The sequence below is a fragment of the Drosophila serrata genome, unplaced genomic scaffold (genome assembly GCF_035046125.1).
Source record: "Drosophila serrata isolate PLE 108 unplaced genomic scaffold, ASM3504612v1 contig_184, whole genome shotgun sequence".
Lineage (NCBI taxonomy): Eukaryota > Metazoa > Arthropoda > Insecta > Diptera > Drosophilidae > Drosophila > Drosophila serrata.
The window spans coordinates 2,813,629-2,829,616 of NW_028257082.1; the positions used below are offsets into that span (position 1 = coordinate 2,813,629).

The 15,988-nt window shown below is 41.4% G+C and overlaps 2 protein-coding genes across 2 annotated transcripts; one reads left to right on the top strand and one right to left on the bottom strand.

The window, feature by feature from the left end:
• Positions 1-39: 39 nt before the first annotated feature.
• On the bottom strand, positions 40-4,241 carry exu (maternal protein exuperantia). The gene is made up of 5 exons (XM_020951065.2): positions 3,779-4,241; positions 3,308-3,476; positions 3,090-3,242; positions 1,386-2,683; positions 40-991 (listed from the first exon to the last, which is right to left on the bottom strand). The coding sequence occupies exons 2-4, from the start codon at positions 3,458-3,460 to the stop codon at positions 1,409-1,411; spliced, it is 1,581 nt and encodes a 526-aa protein (XP_020806724.1). The 5' UTR covers positions 3,461-3,476; positions 3,779-4,241; the 3' UTR covers positions 40-991; positions 1,386-1,408.
• A 61-nt stretch (positions 4,242-4,302) lies between these two features.
• On the top strand, positions 4,303-5,707 carry galla-1 (cytosolic iron-sulfur assembly component galla-1). The gene is made up of 4 exons (XM_020951066.2): positions 4,303-4,878; positions 4,941-5,053; positions 5,245-5,395; positions 5,457-5,707. Exons 1-4 carry the CDS (start codon positions 4,578-4,580, stop codon positions 5,552-5,554), a joined length of 663 nt encoding a protein of 220 aa, XP_020806725.1. The 5' UTR covers positions 4,303-4,577; the 3' UTR covers positions 5,555-5,707.
• The last annotated feature ends 10,281 nt before the right edge of the window (positions 5,708-15,988 follow it).

A 15,988-nucleotide genomic window follows, 5' to 3' on the forward strand; every position in this document is an offset into this window, starting at 1 on the left:
TGTTTTATCCTAGTACCCGTGATATCAGATAATCACACCTTTTACATTTTAATCGTTTATTCACGCATCTTATACAGATTTACGTTGGTTTTCACATTGTCATTTTGAATTTGTGGTACGTATGGAATTATGAAATATGACAGCTGAATTATTTGGAGTTTACGTGTACTAGTGAGTGGTAAGTGTCGGGAGTTATCCGTTCTCATGTACATAAGATGGGATTTGGGTCTAGTCATCAATGTGAATGTTTTGAACATTTACGTGTACTAGTGAGTGGTAAGTGTCGGGAGTTATCCGTTCGCAGGTACATAATATGGGATTTGGGTCTAGTTCATCAATGTGAAAGTTTTGAACATTGGACCAGGCCTGGCTGTATGGGATGGGAATATTATGTTGGTTCTTGTGTGAGCGGAGGCCTGTCCAATGCAAAATTTTCATCGAGGCGTTTTCTGGCTCTATTTTTCCGATCGCCCATCCTGGGGCGATATTGTGCATCTGTTCGTATGGAAAACTATGCCTAAACGCTGCGGTTTGGTTTTTCTGTACAATCATATTATGGTTTGCGGCTTTTTCCTTCTTCTCCATCATTATAATGATATAATTGCATGTTGCTCTCGTGTAGTTAGTGCAGCATCCTCCAAATGCTTCGCCCGGGTTCTACAACAACGTCTCGATTAACAGTTCTTGCTTTTAATTAGCAAATTGAAGCCGTGCCACTCATTACCACACACAGATCACGATGACGATCACGGTCACTTCACCCATTCTGCATCCATTCACCGACATGTTCGTGAGTGTGGCTTGTGCAGGCTTTCGTACTTGTGGTAATAGTTAGTACACTGAAATTTTGTGCTTACACAATAATTTTGAGGTTGTTTCTGATCTGTGGCAGTTCTTCAATAAGGAAAAAGTTCGCTTGTAGTCTTTTCTTCTTCTCCCGTTCATTTTTTAATTGGTGTTATACGTGTGTTCTATCATCCCGAAAGTTCTACTGAAATGTTAAATTACAAATTAGAATTTTAGCAAAAGCCAATCGACTACTTTTTACTGAATTCAAAAAGCGGTAAAGGTATTTCTATAAAACTTTGATTTATAATAAAAGTGTACAAATGTGTAAAAGTTATGTATAATTTCAGCTTTCATGTTGCTCGATTTCAGTCTTGTCGAACTCAGTAAATTGGATAATGTGGTGTATAAGTTTTGTTAATAGCTGGAAAAAGCTATAGATTTGCAATCGAATTTTCATTTCGATTTGATGTAAACAATTCAATTATACAAGCATAGCGTAAGTCGTAAAAATAATTAACAATCTACCCGAGTGATTACACCCTCGGCAACTACTTGATCTACAGAGCAACTGGCAAAGGATTAACTGGGGTATTTACTTTACAGAGCCACCAAAAGGTGTTTAGTTTGAAGCCACAATGGGCACCGGGGCGGGCGATGGCGGCTGTATGGCAGCTGGGGCCGTATTGTTGAGATCCGCCTTGATGGGGGTTGCATCAGCATCCAACACCTTCGACTCGTTGACACTGCCGACACTATGGCGGGTGTTGCGCTTGCGCTGTGGACGCCCCGCCGCAGTCTTGTTGGGCGATGACGACTTGGTGGTGGAGTCCGGCAGCGAGGACACGCTCTGCGACTTGTCCCCTCCGGCTCCGAACTCGGTGCTGGTAGAACGAGAGCTGATCATCCCGTTCTTATGCCCGGGCTGGTTTACGTTGCGGCGATTGCGGCGACGATTGTTGTTATTGTTGTTCGACTTAACCACCGGTTTGATTGTGGTCTTATTGGGATCGAAGAAGCTGTCCAATAGCTCTATAAGCTCTGACTTGTCTTCGGTCTTCAGTGTTTCGATCGACTGCAGGGCCATGTCGAGACCCTCGGTGCCCTTATCCGTCCAGATGGCGTTCAAGGAGTTGAGATCAAACCCGTTCTCCGCCAACACGATGCGGAACTTGACAGCGCGTACACGGTGGTACAAAGTGGTCTTAAAATAGTTGAGAAAGACCGGACGGAAGGAGTTCTGGCGCTCCAGGTTCTCGTTCTGGGTGTCCAGTTCCTGGACATCGGATCCAACTAGCTTAGCAAATGGCTTCAGAGCGTTTAAAAGGTTCTCCAGAGCCTCCGAGGACTCTGGCTCAGACTTGCGCTCTGCATTGCTCAACTGGAGGGCAACATTGAAAGCCATCTTGGCACGCACGCTAGCATTTCCTTCGAACTGTTCACGCTCGTACTTAACGCCACTCTTGACGGAGCGTTTCTCAAAGTTGCTGCTGCTGCTGCTATTGTTATCGGCAGCGGTGCTGTCGATGGCCTCCGTGGATGTTGATACCGATCCGGAGCCGGAACCGGATGGAGAGACCGAGCTGCCTGACGAGTCCTCCTTGGACTTGGACAAGAGCTTCGAGAGCTTGCGCAGACTATAGTTTTTGATGTTAGTATCGCCAATGGAGGCCTTGGCCAGGTTAAGGCTGTTGGCGAAGGCCTTGACGGTCTTGGTGAATCGGTCAAGCAAGCCGTACTTCTTAAGGGACTCCAAAATCATGTACGGAATGAACTTGCGCTCCTCGTGGTAGATCAGCACAATCCCTTCCGAGCGGGAGCCCTCCTTCGCCATCAGCTGCTCTAGCCAATTGAGGAAGTCCTTCAAAGCGGCGATCTCTGACTTTGATTTGATGATCTAGGAATGAGAAAATGTATACAAATTCAAGGAATATTTATTTTGTATATAAATCGATTAAATGTCATACGAAAAAATTACATGTTCTCATTTTCTTTTATTATTATTATTGCTATTATATTATATTTTAGTTTCCTGAACCTTTTATAAAGTTAATTTTAAGCTGATACATATGTATTTTTAAGAAATAAGCGATTTTAGGCAATTTCTCTAATTGACAGCTGTCAGATTTTTGTAAAATTAAAAATAAGCCTAAAAAAGATTTTCTAAAAATGCATGGCATCAAATTAGATCCAATTTTCTAAGGAAATAAGATGCAGAGGCATCTTCTTCTTACTATATTAGAGGGGATTGACACCTTCATATTTCTAAATTCCCAATATGAAAAAAATCCCGAATAACTTACCTTAAAAGTCTGCATCGACTTAAGCATACGATAAAAGCCAATCGAAATAACACGAACTTGATGGCGCTGGCGCGCAGCTGGATTTAGATTCATATAGGGCATGATGTACTGTTCGAAGTGGTCGGAAGGTGTATAGGCAGCCAGCTGGACGATCTGTGGGCATAGCAAAAGTGGGGTTAGGTCCGACTCCTTCCAAGTCGCGGACGAGGGGATCTTACCTCGTCAATTAAACGACGTCCAGTGGTGTCTATGTCGATAGCCACCAGGAGGTAGTCGCCTACTGGCAGTTCATCCTTCTCGACCAAGACCACCGAAGACTGGTCGGCGGGGGCAATGGTAACTCCAGTAGCATCGCTGTTATCGGCAACCATTTTTCTCCTATACGAACTGTTCAAATCGAGGTGATGAGAAAATGAAATGAAGGAAGAAAAAAAAAAATAATGACGTTTGACGTTTAATTTCTTTTCACAAAGATGGAGGAAAAAATATTTTCTCCAAAAGACCGCGATCCGCTTTGAGATTCGTTCACGAAGTGCCGGCCACTGACTTCTTGGAGTCGGTTGAAGCCACAGGGAGAGCAGCGGTTCCCTTCCAGGAACGCCATCTTCCTTCGGCCCTGCTCCACTTCCACACGCACACACACACACAGAACGTACTCACCGCAATCACTGATTTTATTTCACACTCACTTTTATTAAATTCCTTTTCGTGTTAATTTCGATGGGCTCTTTCGCTTTTTACGAACTTTTTCCTTTATTTTTCAAAAGGGTAAAGCGAGATTTGCTTCCGTTCGACGAGCTTTCACAAATAAGAAACAAATCGTAGGACTAACTAAAACGGAATGAATTATTTCAGAAGGCAGCTCCCGGCTTGACAAGTCGGCTGAAGTTTGCTCGAAGCCCACGGCCTGCTTGATGATAAAAGTTAACTTGGGTACGATATGAGCTGCACCTGTAGATTTTGGCAAAAAGCTCTATGACCACTTTGCGATTTTATAAAGAGTGTATAAAATTTAATGTGGCTGTGGATGTGGGTCGATGGAATAACCCTTGAAACCAACGATGGCTTATGCCAAATTCTAATTAATTTCTGCAAATAATTACGGCTGAAAATAGCCGGTGAAACTTTAGCCGCAACAACAAAAACTAAGCTGGAAGCGCACTGCAGAACTGATAACAGCCAGTGTTGGCAAACGGTGCTGCCACCTTCACGTGGCCTTGCCAGACTGTCGCGCGCAGAAGTCCAGCTGTCAGAGTAGTTGCACACAAACAAAAACCAGCTGATGCGCATCATTTTCACAAATCAAAGACCTTTAATGAAATTATAGTGAAATTAAGTGCTTAAACAAGCAAAATATAGTATCATAAACTAAAACCAACCTAAGGAATTATGCTCCATTGATTGCACACCATCGCACACCCGCATACACCCGTGCAGACACAGAAAAAGATAAAACCGTGAGAGATAAGCGGTCCCAAGGTGCCAAACATGCTGTCCTACATCAAGCGTAAGCTCTCCGAATCGGACAGCGGCAGCGTCAGTGCGAGCACAGCCGTGACGTCGTCATCGTGCGGCGGTACAAGTGGCAGCGGTAGCGGCATCAGTGCCAGCGGCAGCAACAGCAGCGGCAGTATCAGCAGCAGCGGCGGACGCGGGAACTCTGCCGACGAGTTAGTGCGCAAAACGAGCCAGATGTCGATGGATGATGAGGCCATTGCCTTCGGAGAGGATGCGCTGCTCCACGAGCTGGGCTACAGGAATGCCACAGACCTGCAGGAGACCATATACGGTTTGAAGACTTTACACCTGACCAAAAATTATGTAACCTTAACTTTCTTGTGTCGTCCATAGATCTGTTGCGAGGGATTCGCGATCCGGAGAAGCCGTGCACGCTGGAGGATCTGAATGTAATTTACGAGGAGGGCATCTTCGTGATGCCCCCCACGCGCTCGAATGTCTCTGTGGTAGGTTATTAATTTCGTTAAACTGATAAGTGATAATCCTCGTGATTATTTTCACAATAATTCACAATTTTACCGTAGAAAAAATTCCTTTAATAATCGCTGTTACACTACGATTTAAAGTTTATAACATTCTTTTGCTCATAAGAAGTACCTAAAGCACAATTTAATGACTATCCATGTAATTAACACAGGTGCGCATCGAATTCAACCCCACAGTGCCCCATTGCTCCCTGGCCACTTTAATTGGACTCTGCATACGCGTGAAAGTAGAACGTGGTCTGCCGCACAACATCAAACTGGATATATACATCAAGAAGGGAGCCCATCAAACGGAGGAAGAAAGTGAGCCTAAATCCTCCACTAAAAGATATACATTTATTCATTTATTGTTCTATCCAAACAGTCAACAAGCAAATTAATGACAAGGAACGCATAGCTGCGGCCATGGAGAATCCCAATCTGCGGGAACTGGTCGAGAATTGCATCAAAGATGAGGAGTAGCTGTACCTCACTCTCGATTTTTGTGTGTATATAGGGATTTATAAGGAATGTCTAGGGTTAAGTCTAACAATAAGTTGCCTAATGGACTGTGTGCATAGCATTAAAGCCCTTCAAATCTGTTAATCGCCCGGTGCTTGCTGCGGCGTGATTCTACCTGGGTATCGATTGCTTAACCTCCTATCTATTTTCCCCCGTTTGTTTACTGATAAGGCCCTCTGGTTTCAACGCCCATTGTTTACATTCTGCCGGAACGATATCGCAGTTCGACGGACCGGACACTTGGCCAAAGAACACCGTGTGCACAGCGCTGTCATGGCGGACCGGATCGTTACGCCGGCCATCTTGGATGAGCATGACGTGCGAGTGGATTTATCAGCACCAGCCAGAGAATGTTTGGGCCGGGAAAGGGCACTCACCTGGCGCTGTTAAGTTGAGTGCATGACACACATTTGAATCTGCTAATTTCTTTGCAACTCTCCGGTTTCAGTGAGCACTTTGTTGCCGCTTTCTGCTGTCGCTGCTTCTGCTCCAATTTGCATTTCCGGGATTTTCCATTTGTTAAATTGCACTGCCAGCCCCACTTCTCCAACCCCCAGCCATAAATATTTAGCAATATCAATTAGTTGCTTGGCCTCGCTCTCAAATGCTTTAAACTAATTTTCAAAGACTTGGCAAAAAACATCCCGAGGAGCAATTAAAACCATCTGCCGCTGGAAACTTTTTGCCATGACACTGCCGGTCAATATGCGCAGGATGGGAATTGGAATTGGTATAGGAGATGCCTCTCAGGCTTACTGCTGCTTCTGCTGCTCCTGCTGCCTCAAAGGGCGAAGGAAAAATAATAAAAATGAATTCACAGACAAAGCATATTGCGAATATTACGCTAATTGGTGACTGCAATCAAAGCGGACCACGTCGCGGACACGTTGTCGGAAGAAATAGGCGAAGCCGGGCAGGGACTTTGAGGTAGCCGTGACTCCGCCTGGCCATGACCGAGCTGTTGCCATACCCTTCCGTTCCACTGTTCAAATGACCAGGCTTCAGGTGATTCAGTGTCAGGCGGGTATTAATGTCTAGGTAAGAGTGTTTGAGAGACATTTTTACTGTTTCATTTTTTAAAGAATTAAACGCGTTGCTATAGATATAATTTAGAACTTTTAAACAACACTTTTTATGTAAAATTCTATTTTAAAAATGAACTCAAACGACCTGTGTTTTAGCTTCATCTTTTTCGTCTTTTTTGGTAATAAAACATGGTACCTTTTGCAGGAGGTTGAAATATTGAGATTTTTTGCCTGTCACCCGGTTTGTTCATTAGATGCAAGTCCGCCCAGGCTGCCTGGTTTCCAGGTGACACTTTAATAACCACGTTGCCGACGGAAGTAGGCAATCTTGGGGGAGCCATGTCATGATGACTCCGTTGCTTCTCCGGCCATGTCCCATGGCAGTTTCGTGGGAAACCCGACTGCGACAGAATTTTATGTGCGAAAAATGCATAATTTATTTGGTTAATGCATATGCATTTAAGCCGGGCCAACAACTGCAGCAATTCCCCAGGATTTGCTGACCGGCAATTGTCATTTGTGCAGCGGTCAAAGTGACCCATTTAACCGGGCTGCAGTGCCGGTGCCCGAGCCCGGGCCCTTCATCCGCCTCCGGCCAGAGTACATACATAAGTAGGCAAATGCAATGAGTCCGGTTGCCCAAGTCGCAGTTGCCCGAAGACGAGAGGCACAGATTGCGGCCACCGAGATTTCCTTCCGATATGCAATGCTGTTAAATTGTGTGCCATTATTATGATTGCCATCGTCCCGGGGAGACGGAGAGACGGAGAAACGGAGAGCCGGGGAACTGCCGGATGGACGAACGGACGGACGGACGGACGAATGAGCTGCACAGGATGCCGGAGCCACGACCGGCTGTGGAGTTGCATTCACACATTGTTCGGCTGCTCCGGGTCTCCGCATATGCCATGTATTTCATTATGGGCTCCAATCCGCAATCCCATTTTCTCCCCTCGTTTCTTAAGTGAGATCGAGGGTATCCTCGGTTTGAGGTAGGTTTGATGGGTTCACATGGAGTTTGGTTAGTTGTATGAATCTTTTGATCACAAAAATCATAGAAATGCGAATTAAAATTATAAATTAATATAGATTCTGTTAACACAATCGTTGAGTTATGGTTTTTATACTCTTTTTCAAGGTATTATAATATTAGTCAGAAGCTTGAAACCAAGTGAAGGAGTCATTTTCGACCCTATAAATCATATATATTATTGATCAGCATCAACAGTTGAATAAATATAGCTCTGTCTAGTAGAAAAATAAATTTTGATAATTTTTTCAACATTTTATTAGGGGTTACATCGTTAAAATTTTAAATTTTGATAAAAGATGTAATTTTTAAAATTTTAAAACTCAGTATACAAATTAGCCCTATAGAAACTAGCAAAAAAATGCTTGCCTAATTGAAATTAATTCATTTTTGGCTTAGTTATGATAATTGAAAAACATTGATTTATCAAAAAAATTAGCATATAGAAATGTCCATATAATATATCTAGAGTTCGCTTATTTTAATTAATTTTTTTTTTTTGTATATTCGATATATATATATATATATTTAAATTAACAATTATAAATTAAAGCCCATTGTGCTGCTATTCTATACAAGTCAACACAAAAAAAGATTTCCAAAGAAACAATATATTAATGACTAATTGTAAGATCGATTGTACGTTCGAGTCCTTGATCCTATGTCTATCTGCAAGGGTATACATTCTTCGGCAACTCGATAGCTTTCTTGTTTATATTTATTTATAAATCAAATGTCCAATTTATTTATATATGCTAGTAAAAACCTACAATTCAATGATATTATTAATTTTTTCATAAATGTTTCTGAACTTAAAAAGTGAAAAAAACTGCTGCATAATGTAATAAGTAATCCCCGGTCGTAGCTCCAAAACTCTTAACCAATCTCAGTTGCTATTTTTTCAGGTGACTATGGTGTTATTCGCGTTGTTACAACCAATTGTTGTAATTGTCCTAGCCAGAGCAGTTGGCCGTAGCTCCTTAAAGCCGGAAGTAACACTCAGTGGCGTAAAGCTGCCGACGGCTTTCGCAGCGTATGCGCATTATGCAAAGTCCTGGTCAGTGGTAAAAGCAACGCCAGAGCCAGAATCAGCCGCAGATGTTTCACAGGAGCAGCAAGGACAATGGGGCAGGGTAGGGAGGGAGGCAGCAGAGGATCAGGCAGCCCACAACTGGGCTGGGCCATTCAACAACTGACAACTTACGCATCAGCGAAGGCAGAGACACAGAGCATTTCGGGGTGCAGGAAGGTGGGTTCGGGTCCAGGTCCGGGTCCGGGTCGGGGTACGGGTACGGGTACGGGTACGGGTACGGGTCCATAGTGCAGCGGGTAGTCCGGGACTGAGCTCTGTCTGAGCCGGAGCCAGAGCCGGAGCCAGAGCCAGAGCCGGAGCCGGAGCCTTTGGTCGGAGCAAGAGGAGTGGCAAGCAGGGGCTTTTGTTGTTTGCACTGCCATTAATTTCTGTTGCACTCGGCTCGCCATTTATTTCGTAAAATGTGCCACCGTTATGAGTTGCCGGGAAACCCTTTTTATCTCTGCCATTTAACCCTTGGTTGCCCCGCATGGAATTTTACAACAAATTTCGTATTTAAAATCGTAGGAAATATGGATAATAACAATGATTTAAAGTTTTGTATATTAATAAATACACATAAGAGTATTTAATTTAATATGACAAATAATCAATCGAAATTAATATCAATTTTATATTTGCTGGGGAAAATATGATACTATTTAATAATATTTTTTTTTGGCTATTGAAATTGATGGCTGAATAAATAAATAAATGAAAATACGTTGCTCTTATTCTAAAACAGGATTAAAACTATACATTTTAGGTATATTAAGACTACAGCTACAAAATGTTTTGCATAAATACAAAAATAAAGTTTAGTGGAGTTAGCACAATACAGAAATTTAACTTTTCTTTGTGGCAAAGTTATTGATCAGTTTGTTCACTATCCTATTCCACACATCCTAGGGCCTGAATAATTTGCACTTGGCTTTGGGCGTGAATGGGTTAACCGGGCCAGGAGACCGGAATGGCTACCGAGGATGGAGCGCCTGCCAAGCGGAAGTAGTCGCGTGCGTTGCATCCTGTCGGCAATTATCCTGCAGGGGCAACAACAATTACAGTTACAGCTGTTACCGCTCCTGCCTCCTGCCTCCTGCCTCCTGCCCGTACCCGCCCACGATTTACCCCTTGTCCGCCCGGTTGTAAGCCATTTTAATTGCTTGTCTCTTTTTAATTTTCAGCTCTTTTGTTATACTTCACCCTTTGGCCCCACATCCCACCTGGCATATATCCTTCCATACAAATATATGTATATATATGTACTTGTATTTAGCCTTTGTCTGTTAGTCCTTTCTTTGCCTCAAGTTGACATTTTTGCTGGCTGTGCTGACTTCTGGCCAAGAGGTCGCCGCTCCTAGGGGTCCTCGAGGGTCTTTGCTGTTGACCATTTGCCGGTGCTAACGAACTAATGTCGAATGCACAGCAAGTGCCATTCGAGCTTCCGCCGGCTCATTGACCAGAAGACGCCAGCAACTGCAATTAACAAAAGGTGCAGGACCACGTTCTATTGTCCTGCCAGGAGGTGAGGTGAGGTGAGGTGAGGTAAGGGGGCATTCAATCCGGAATCGGAATGGTGTCCGATGGCAGCTAAAACGTGTGTAATCAGAACATAATTGTCTCAAAAGCCACTTGCTCGGTGTCACAAAATGGGAACGTTTGCTTTCTGCTCAAGCAAATCGGAAATCGATTAAGTTCTTACTCCTAATGGAAGCTATGAAATTGTAAATTTATACTAGAGATAAGTATAAAGTTAACAAATAGATAAAATATTTAAATTCAGTATAGTTTAAGCTTATCAGCCTGAATCTATTTAATAGTGTTGCTGATTACTTATTGCTAATTAATATAAAATGGTTGACAAATAAAAATATACCAAGGAATATGTATATATTATTAAGCGTCAGGACAAAAAATAAAGCACTCATATTTTAATCAAACATAGATATCACATCGGCAATTAATTATTTCCAATAATTGTTAGCCTTAACAATTAATTGATGTTTAATTAAATAATTATACCACAACTCAGGGATATATGTCATACAAAGGCTCAACACCTCCCAATAATTTTGTGGTTTACTTTTTAAGAATTGAAAAATGCCCAACAAATAAACAAAAGTTTAACAAAGCGAAACGAAAACAAAGTGAAATCGAGTTGTGCATTCATTTTGCATAGAGCAAGGCCTGATGGCCAAATTGTTTAATCTAAATTCATAACGCGACACAAGCAAACTCGGCACAGATTTGGCTGACATTTTCCCTAAATAATTGATTTGGCCACGAGAGCAGGAAGAAGTGCAGGCGCTTTTTGCCAGCTTGAATTCTGTATCCTGGATGCTGCTGTTCTCGCTAAGTGGCGTGGCAAATAAAATGATTTAAATATTCAAAACAGCATGCAACAATTCTTTCTCTTTCTCATTTTTTTTTAACGCATAATAAAAAAGCTGGGCGGAAAAGTTTAAATTTCTTTTACGGCCCCAAACCGACTCTAATCCACTTTGGCCAACAATTTTCGAGCGACCGCAGGCGAAAAATAAATGAAATCATGAAATAATAAACTAAATTAGGTGCGAATTGTTGGCCAGCCTGACCTGGGCAACATTTACACGTTTTTTACATTTTATTTATGCCACTAAAACAATTTCAACGTGCAGGTGGGTGGAACAATGGAATGGAATTTAAATTTCAGAAAAACAGTCAGAAACATTCAATTTGAAAGTGCTGCAATCTACCACCTACACAAAAGTTTCGCTCGATTTCCACAGAAAACATAATTTAATAATTAAATGCCAAGCTGAGTGACTGGATTTGAGCCGGCTAAAGGTAGCAACAGTCAAATAACAAAAAACTAGGCTACTCCTCCTGCAATTGACTCCGGGACTTTGCCACTTCATCCTTGCCTCCTCCCACCGGTGGGTGGGTGGTGGTAGAAATTATTGTGGCATTTGTATGGCAATCCCAGGATCGTATATAAGTTTGAGTATGTTGTTCAGCTCACACACACACACAGCACACAAAAACTTTTATAATAATTTGCGCAACAAATTTGAAATTGTAATGCCGACTCATTAGAAAGTTTTTCATTCGAATTTGCTGCCTTTGCTACTGCGGCTTCCCGCCCTTACCCCTGCCCTTTTCCGCTTTTTTATGCTTACTTGTTGTTTTACATTTTTCTCGTTTTTTTTGTATATTATTTTTACTCTTGCACACTCTATAAAATTGCCTACAATATGGAAAAGACAAGAACGAGGGAGCATAGCACAGTTTGTTTATAATATCCTATCGCTGACTGTCTTTCTGCCAGTGAGTGTGTGTGGTCCTGGAAACTGAAACTGTGCCAGGATGCGCTACAGTAATCTGGTTTATCAGTTTTCCCAAAACTTTCTACAAGCCCCACAAGCTGCATATGAATGGCTTTGGTCGCGTCTTAAACTTGCCATCGAAGCTTTGGTAGTTTTTTGTTTTCACTAGTTTATTAAAAGTAGTGTGTGACTTAAAAGATATATATGTAAAATATGTATAATATTATGTAGTTATTAAATTATTTTAAAATGACTCAGAGACTCTTAGAAATCGAGGTGGACTGATGTCTATAAGTAGCCAGAGGCAATACATCTATTTAATTTAGTTTATTTCATGTTTTGTGGAGCGTAATCTTAAAAAATAAAGTTTTTTAAGTTTCTTGTGAAAAAAAAATCTATGAAAAACTGAAAACAATATATGTCAGCAAATTTTTGGTCGCTTTAATGAAAATCTAAACAAGAAAGGAAACTAACTTGGGGAGGCTGAAGCTTGCAATTGAATTATAAGATCGAATCTCAAATCTATTATAAAAAAGCTTAAAGTATTTTCATTCTTTGAATGAATTTTTTAATATGAGATTATTTAAATAAAAATTAAACCCAAAAAATCCTGAACTTTCCTGTGTACGTTTACATAGATAAGATATATAGATCTAGCATACATGTCGTATACTTAATTTGAAAACTCTTAAATTAAGTATACGCCATGTATGTATTTAAATAAAATAGTTTTAAAATAAATAAATATAAGTAGTTGCAGTTCCAAGTTTAGCAATTCAATTAAAAGATCGAATCGAAAAGCGATCATAACTAGGCTTCAAATATTCGATATTTATAAATATTTTTGTAAACAACTCATAACTAATCCCAAAATTCTTGAATTTTACTTAACTTAAGCTTTCCTGTGTTCGTTTTTATAATGATAATGTCTGCCGTATTATTGAAACTAATAAAACATTTAGCTAAACAATAATTCATATTGCACATTTGCTAAATATTTTTGCAGTCAAATATTAAACTCATTCACTACTTGTCAAATGATTGGCAAGACCAAAAACCCCGAATCGTAGAGAACCCGACTTATTGTTTTCCTCTGCTTTTCGGGATTAGTGTCAAATTATGCCTATGCAACTTTTCGATATTTGTGCATATATACATTTTTTTGTTTGTTTCTCTGGCTTTGGCCTTGAAAGCGTTTGTTTCGGGGCTTTAGATTCGAATTTGGATTCTACATTTGTTATGCAGATTGGATCTGACATGGTTTCCGAGTGTTTAGCATTCAGGCGACTATTTGCTTGGCTGTCGAGTCGCTTCGAGTCCTCCCGCATTTGGAAAACTTGCCAACTGGCAATCTGTCCGTTTTCTAGTTAATAAAATTCTAATTAGTTGAAATTGCATCACCTTTTTGCGGGTGGGGAGGGGAAATCCAGCGTTAGCACACACCTGTGTGTGCGAGTGCAAATGTGAGTTACTAAAGTGAGTACAAATATGAGCAAATGTGGGTGTGTGATTTTAATTACGTAGAGGCTCATTAGCATTTTTCATACATGTTTACTTGTTTATTTTCGGTGGCTGGCGGCGAGACAAACTTTCTCTGTCGCTCTGCAAAAAAGAAAAATCCAACACACAGCATTGACATTTGCATTTGCATTTCCATTCTCAACGGTGCAGCCCCGAAATCGAGAAAGAAAATGAGTTGATTGAATTAAGTTTTGAAAAATGTATATAAGATAAATATAATATCAAGAAAATAGAGTTCTTGTAGCAAAAGATGATAAGTTCAGATGATAAGTTCAGGTAGTTAAATGGTTATAAACGCAGTTATTTAAGTTCCTAATCAGTATTCATAGTATTTTTCACATGGTTTAGATTCCTTGGTGTTTAAAGCAAATTAAACTTATGTAATTGAATTGCTAAAATTGTATCCAAAAGAGTTATTTGGTAAATGAAACCTCAGCTTAAATAAAAATCCATTCAGGACACTCAAACCAAATAAAAGTATTCCCAACCGAATTCCTGCCATTAAATTTGCGTGCATATATATTCAGCCACATTTCTCTAATTCAATTCACTTGTTATTATCATTTCGTACTCATCTCTGTCGGAATGGATGTGGATATATGTGGTAAGGGTAGAGAAGTACTCTGCTGAAATCCTCTTGCACACCGCCAGGAAAGTTCAAATAAACAAAATGTTATTGCAATGAGAAGCAGTGCGCAATGCAGTGGCACAGAGTGGAGGGGTCGGAGTAGTTGGGACTCAAAGTACTCTTACAGTTGGCATACAAAATTAACAACTTTTTTGCTGCGGCAGTTGGGAAAAAGACAGGGCAAGGGCATAGTTTTAATATGAATTTGCATGTAAGATTAACGATGGCACAGAGCGCGCGATTCTCATGGGGATTCTCTCGGCTTCTTTGCGACTCCTTGGATTCGCCGGCTTAATTGAGTTCTTGAACTTGGCGGCTGTTGTTTATGGCATTACAAACTCACTTATTATGAAATTGAGTTGCTCGAAATAGCAGCCGACACACATGCGACAACTCATGAATAATGCAATTATTGTTGCAGGTGCCTGGGATGTTGCAGCAGCAGCAGCAGCAGCAGCAGCAGCAGCAACACCAACAGCATCATCAGTTGTTTAATTAACTATTAATGCCCGTATGTGTGTGCATATGTGTTGCCTGCTGGTTGAGCCTGAGCCTGGCTTTGACAAATGGTCATGTCACGCCACTGAGCCCGGAATCTGGCCAACTCCGTGCCAGTTTCGTCTCCAGTTTCAGTTGCGGCCATGAGAAATGGCAAATTCATTTACGCGACGTTGCATTTCTCACGCTGCTAAACGGAAAATGCAAAATGAAAGTGTGGGGGGGGGGTTTTCCCAACGATTTGGAGTGGGCGGGAAGCGGAAGTGGCTGGCATGTACGTGAGGCAACAGCAGCTCTAACAAGTGACAACACCCAACCGGCTCTTGCAGGACCACCGAAAAGGAGAGGAAATGCCTGGAAAATTGCATTTTGAGTGCAAATATTAATTTCAGCTGCTGCTGCTGCCGCCACAGCAACATACAAAGGCGAAGCAACATCACACAGAGAAAATAATAAATGATGTTGAAAAATATTTATAAAATGTAGTTGTAGAGTGTAAGAATATGGCATCATCCAAGGGTAAAATCTTTCTCCTTATAACTTCAAAAGACTATAGAAAATATTTCCAGAATGTTTTAGAAAAATAAGAGTTACTGTTATTATAGTGATATTTTTCCTCGGTGTACCCCGGCCGAAACTGTAGCACCATCAGTGACTTTGGCAGGAGTTGCAGCCTTTTGTGAGGCAATGTCCGGAGCTGCAGCTCCATCTCCTGGTATTTGTGTTATGTAATTTTGAAAGCGTGGCCAGCATTTGCTAAAATGCATTCCGCAGTGACAAATGCATTGCATATCCTGCAGTGAGCACAGGATCCTTCTTCTTCGCACGGCACTTAGCTTAATGGAGCAGAGCTGCTGTTGCTGCTTCTGCTGCTGCTCCTGCTGCTGCAACTCGGACATGTGCCACTTCAAGGGGGCGTGGCACCCTTACATATTTCCTCGGGGTGCGGCACGCATTTTGCGGGCTTAAACGAATTAAAATGAAAGGCGTAAAAAGCATAAGTCAAATGCAAAGCTTGACCAAATGTGACGGCATTTGGTGAAGTAGGGGTTCCTGAAGGGGGGTCCCGGAAGGATATTGCGCGCACAAAATGGCTCAAGGACAGCTGGCCAGATATATGACCCACTTGCAGCTCAGCCCTCAACACCCTTGATATGGTGGCTGCACTCGTCCTTCGCCGAATCTCAGCTCCGATATCCTGCCTGATTCACTTTTGGTTGCCGAAAAGGGTCGTTAAGCACAAACGAAAATTGATTTTGTTTTCGGTACTTTACAGTTTTTAAATCAATTTATATACATTGTTTTGCTATGGTATT

Bases quoted from the DNA above. Each gene is read 5' to 3' on its own strand.
- exu (XM_020951065.2), bottom strand. From the start codon at position 3,460: ATGGTTGCCGATAACAGCGATGCTACTGGAGTTACCATTGCCCCCGCC. The intron at 3,243-3,307 runs GTAAGATCCCCT...CTATGCCCACAG, and splicing joins GACGTCGTTTAATTGACGAG to ATCGTCCAGCTGGCTGCCTA. The intron at 2,684-3,089 runs GTAAGTTATTCG...TCTCATTCCTAG, and splicing joins AGTCGATGCAGACTTTTAAG to ATCATCAAATCAAAGTCAGA.
- galla-1 (XM_020951066.2), top strand. From the start codon at position 4,578: ATGCTGTCCTACATCAAGCGTAAGCTCTCCGAATCGGACAGCGGCAGC. The intron at 4,879-4,940 runs GTTTGAAGACTT...TGTCGTCCATAG, and splicing joins CCTGCAGGAGACCATATACG to ATCTGTTGCGAGGGATTCGC. The intron at 5,396-5,456 runs GTGAGCCTAAAT...CTATCCAAACAG, and splicing joins CCATCAAACGGAGGAAGAAA to TCAACAAGCAAATTAATGAC.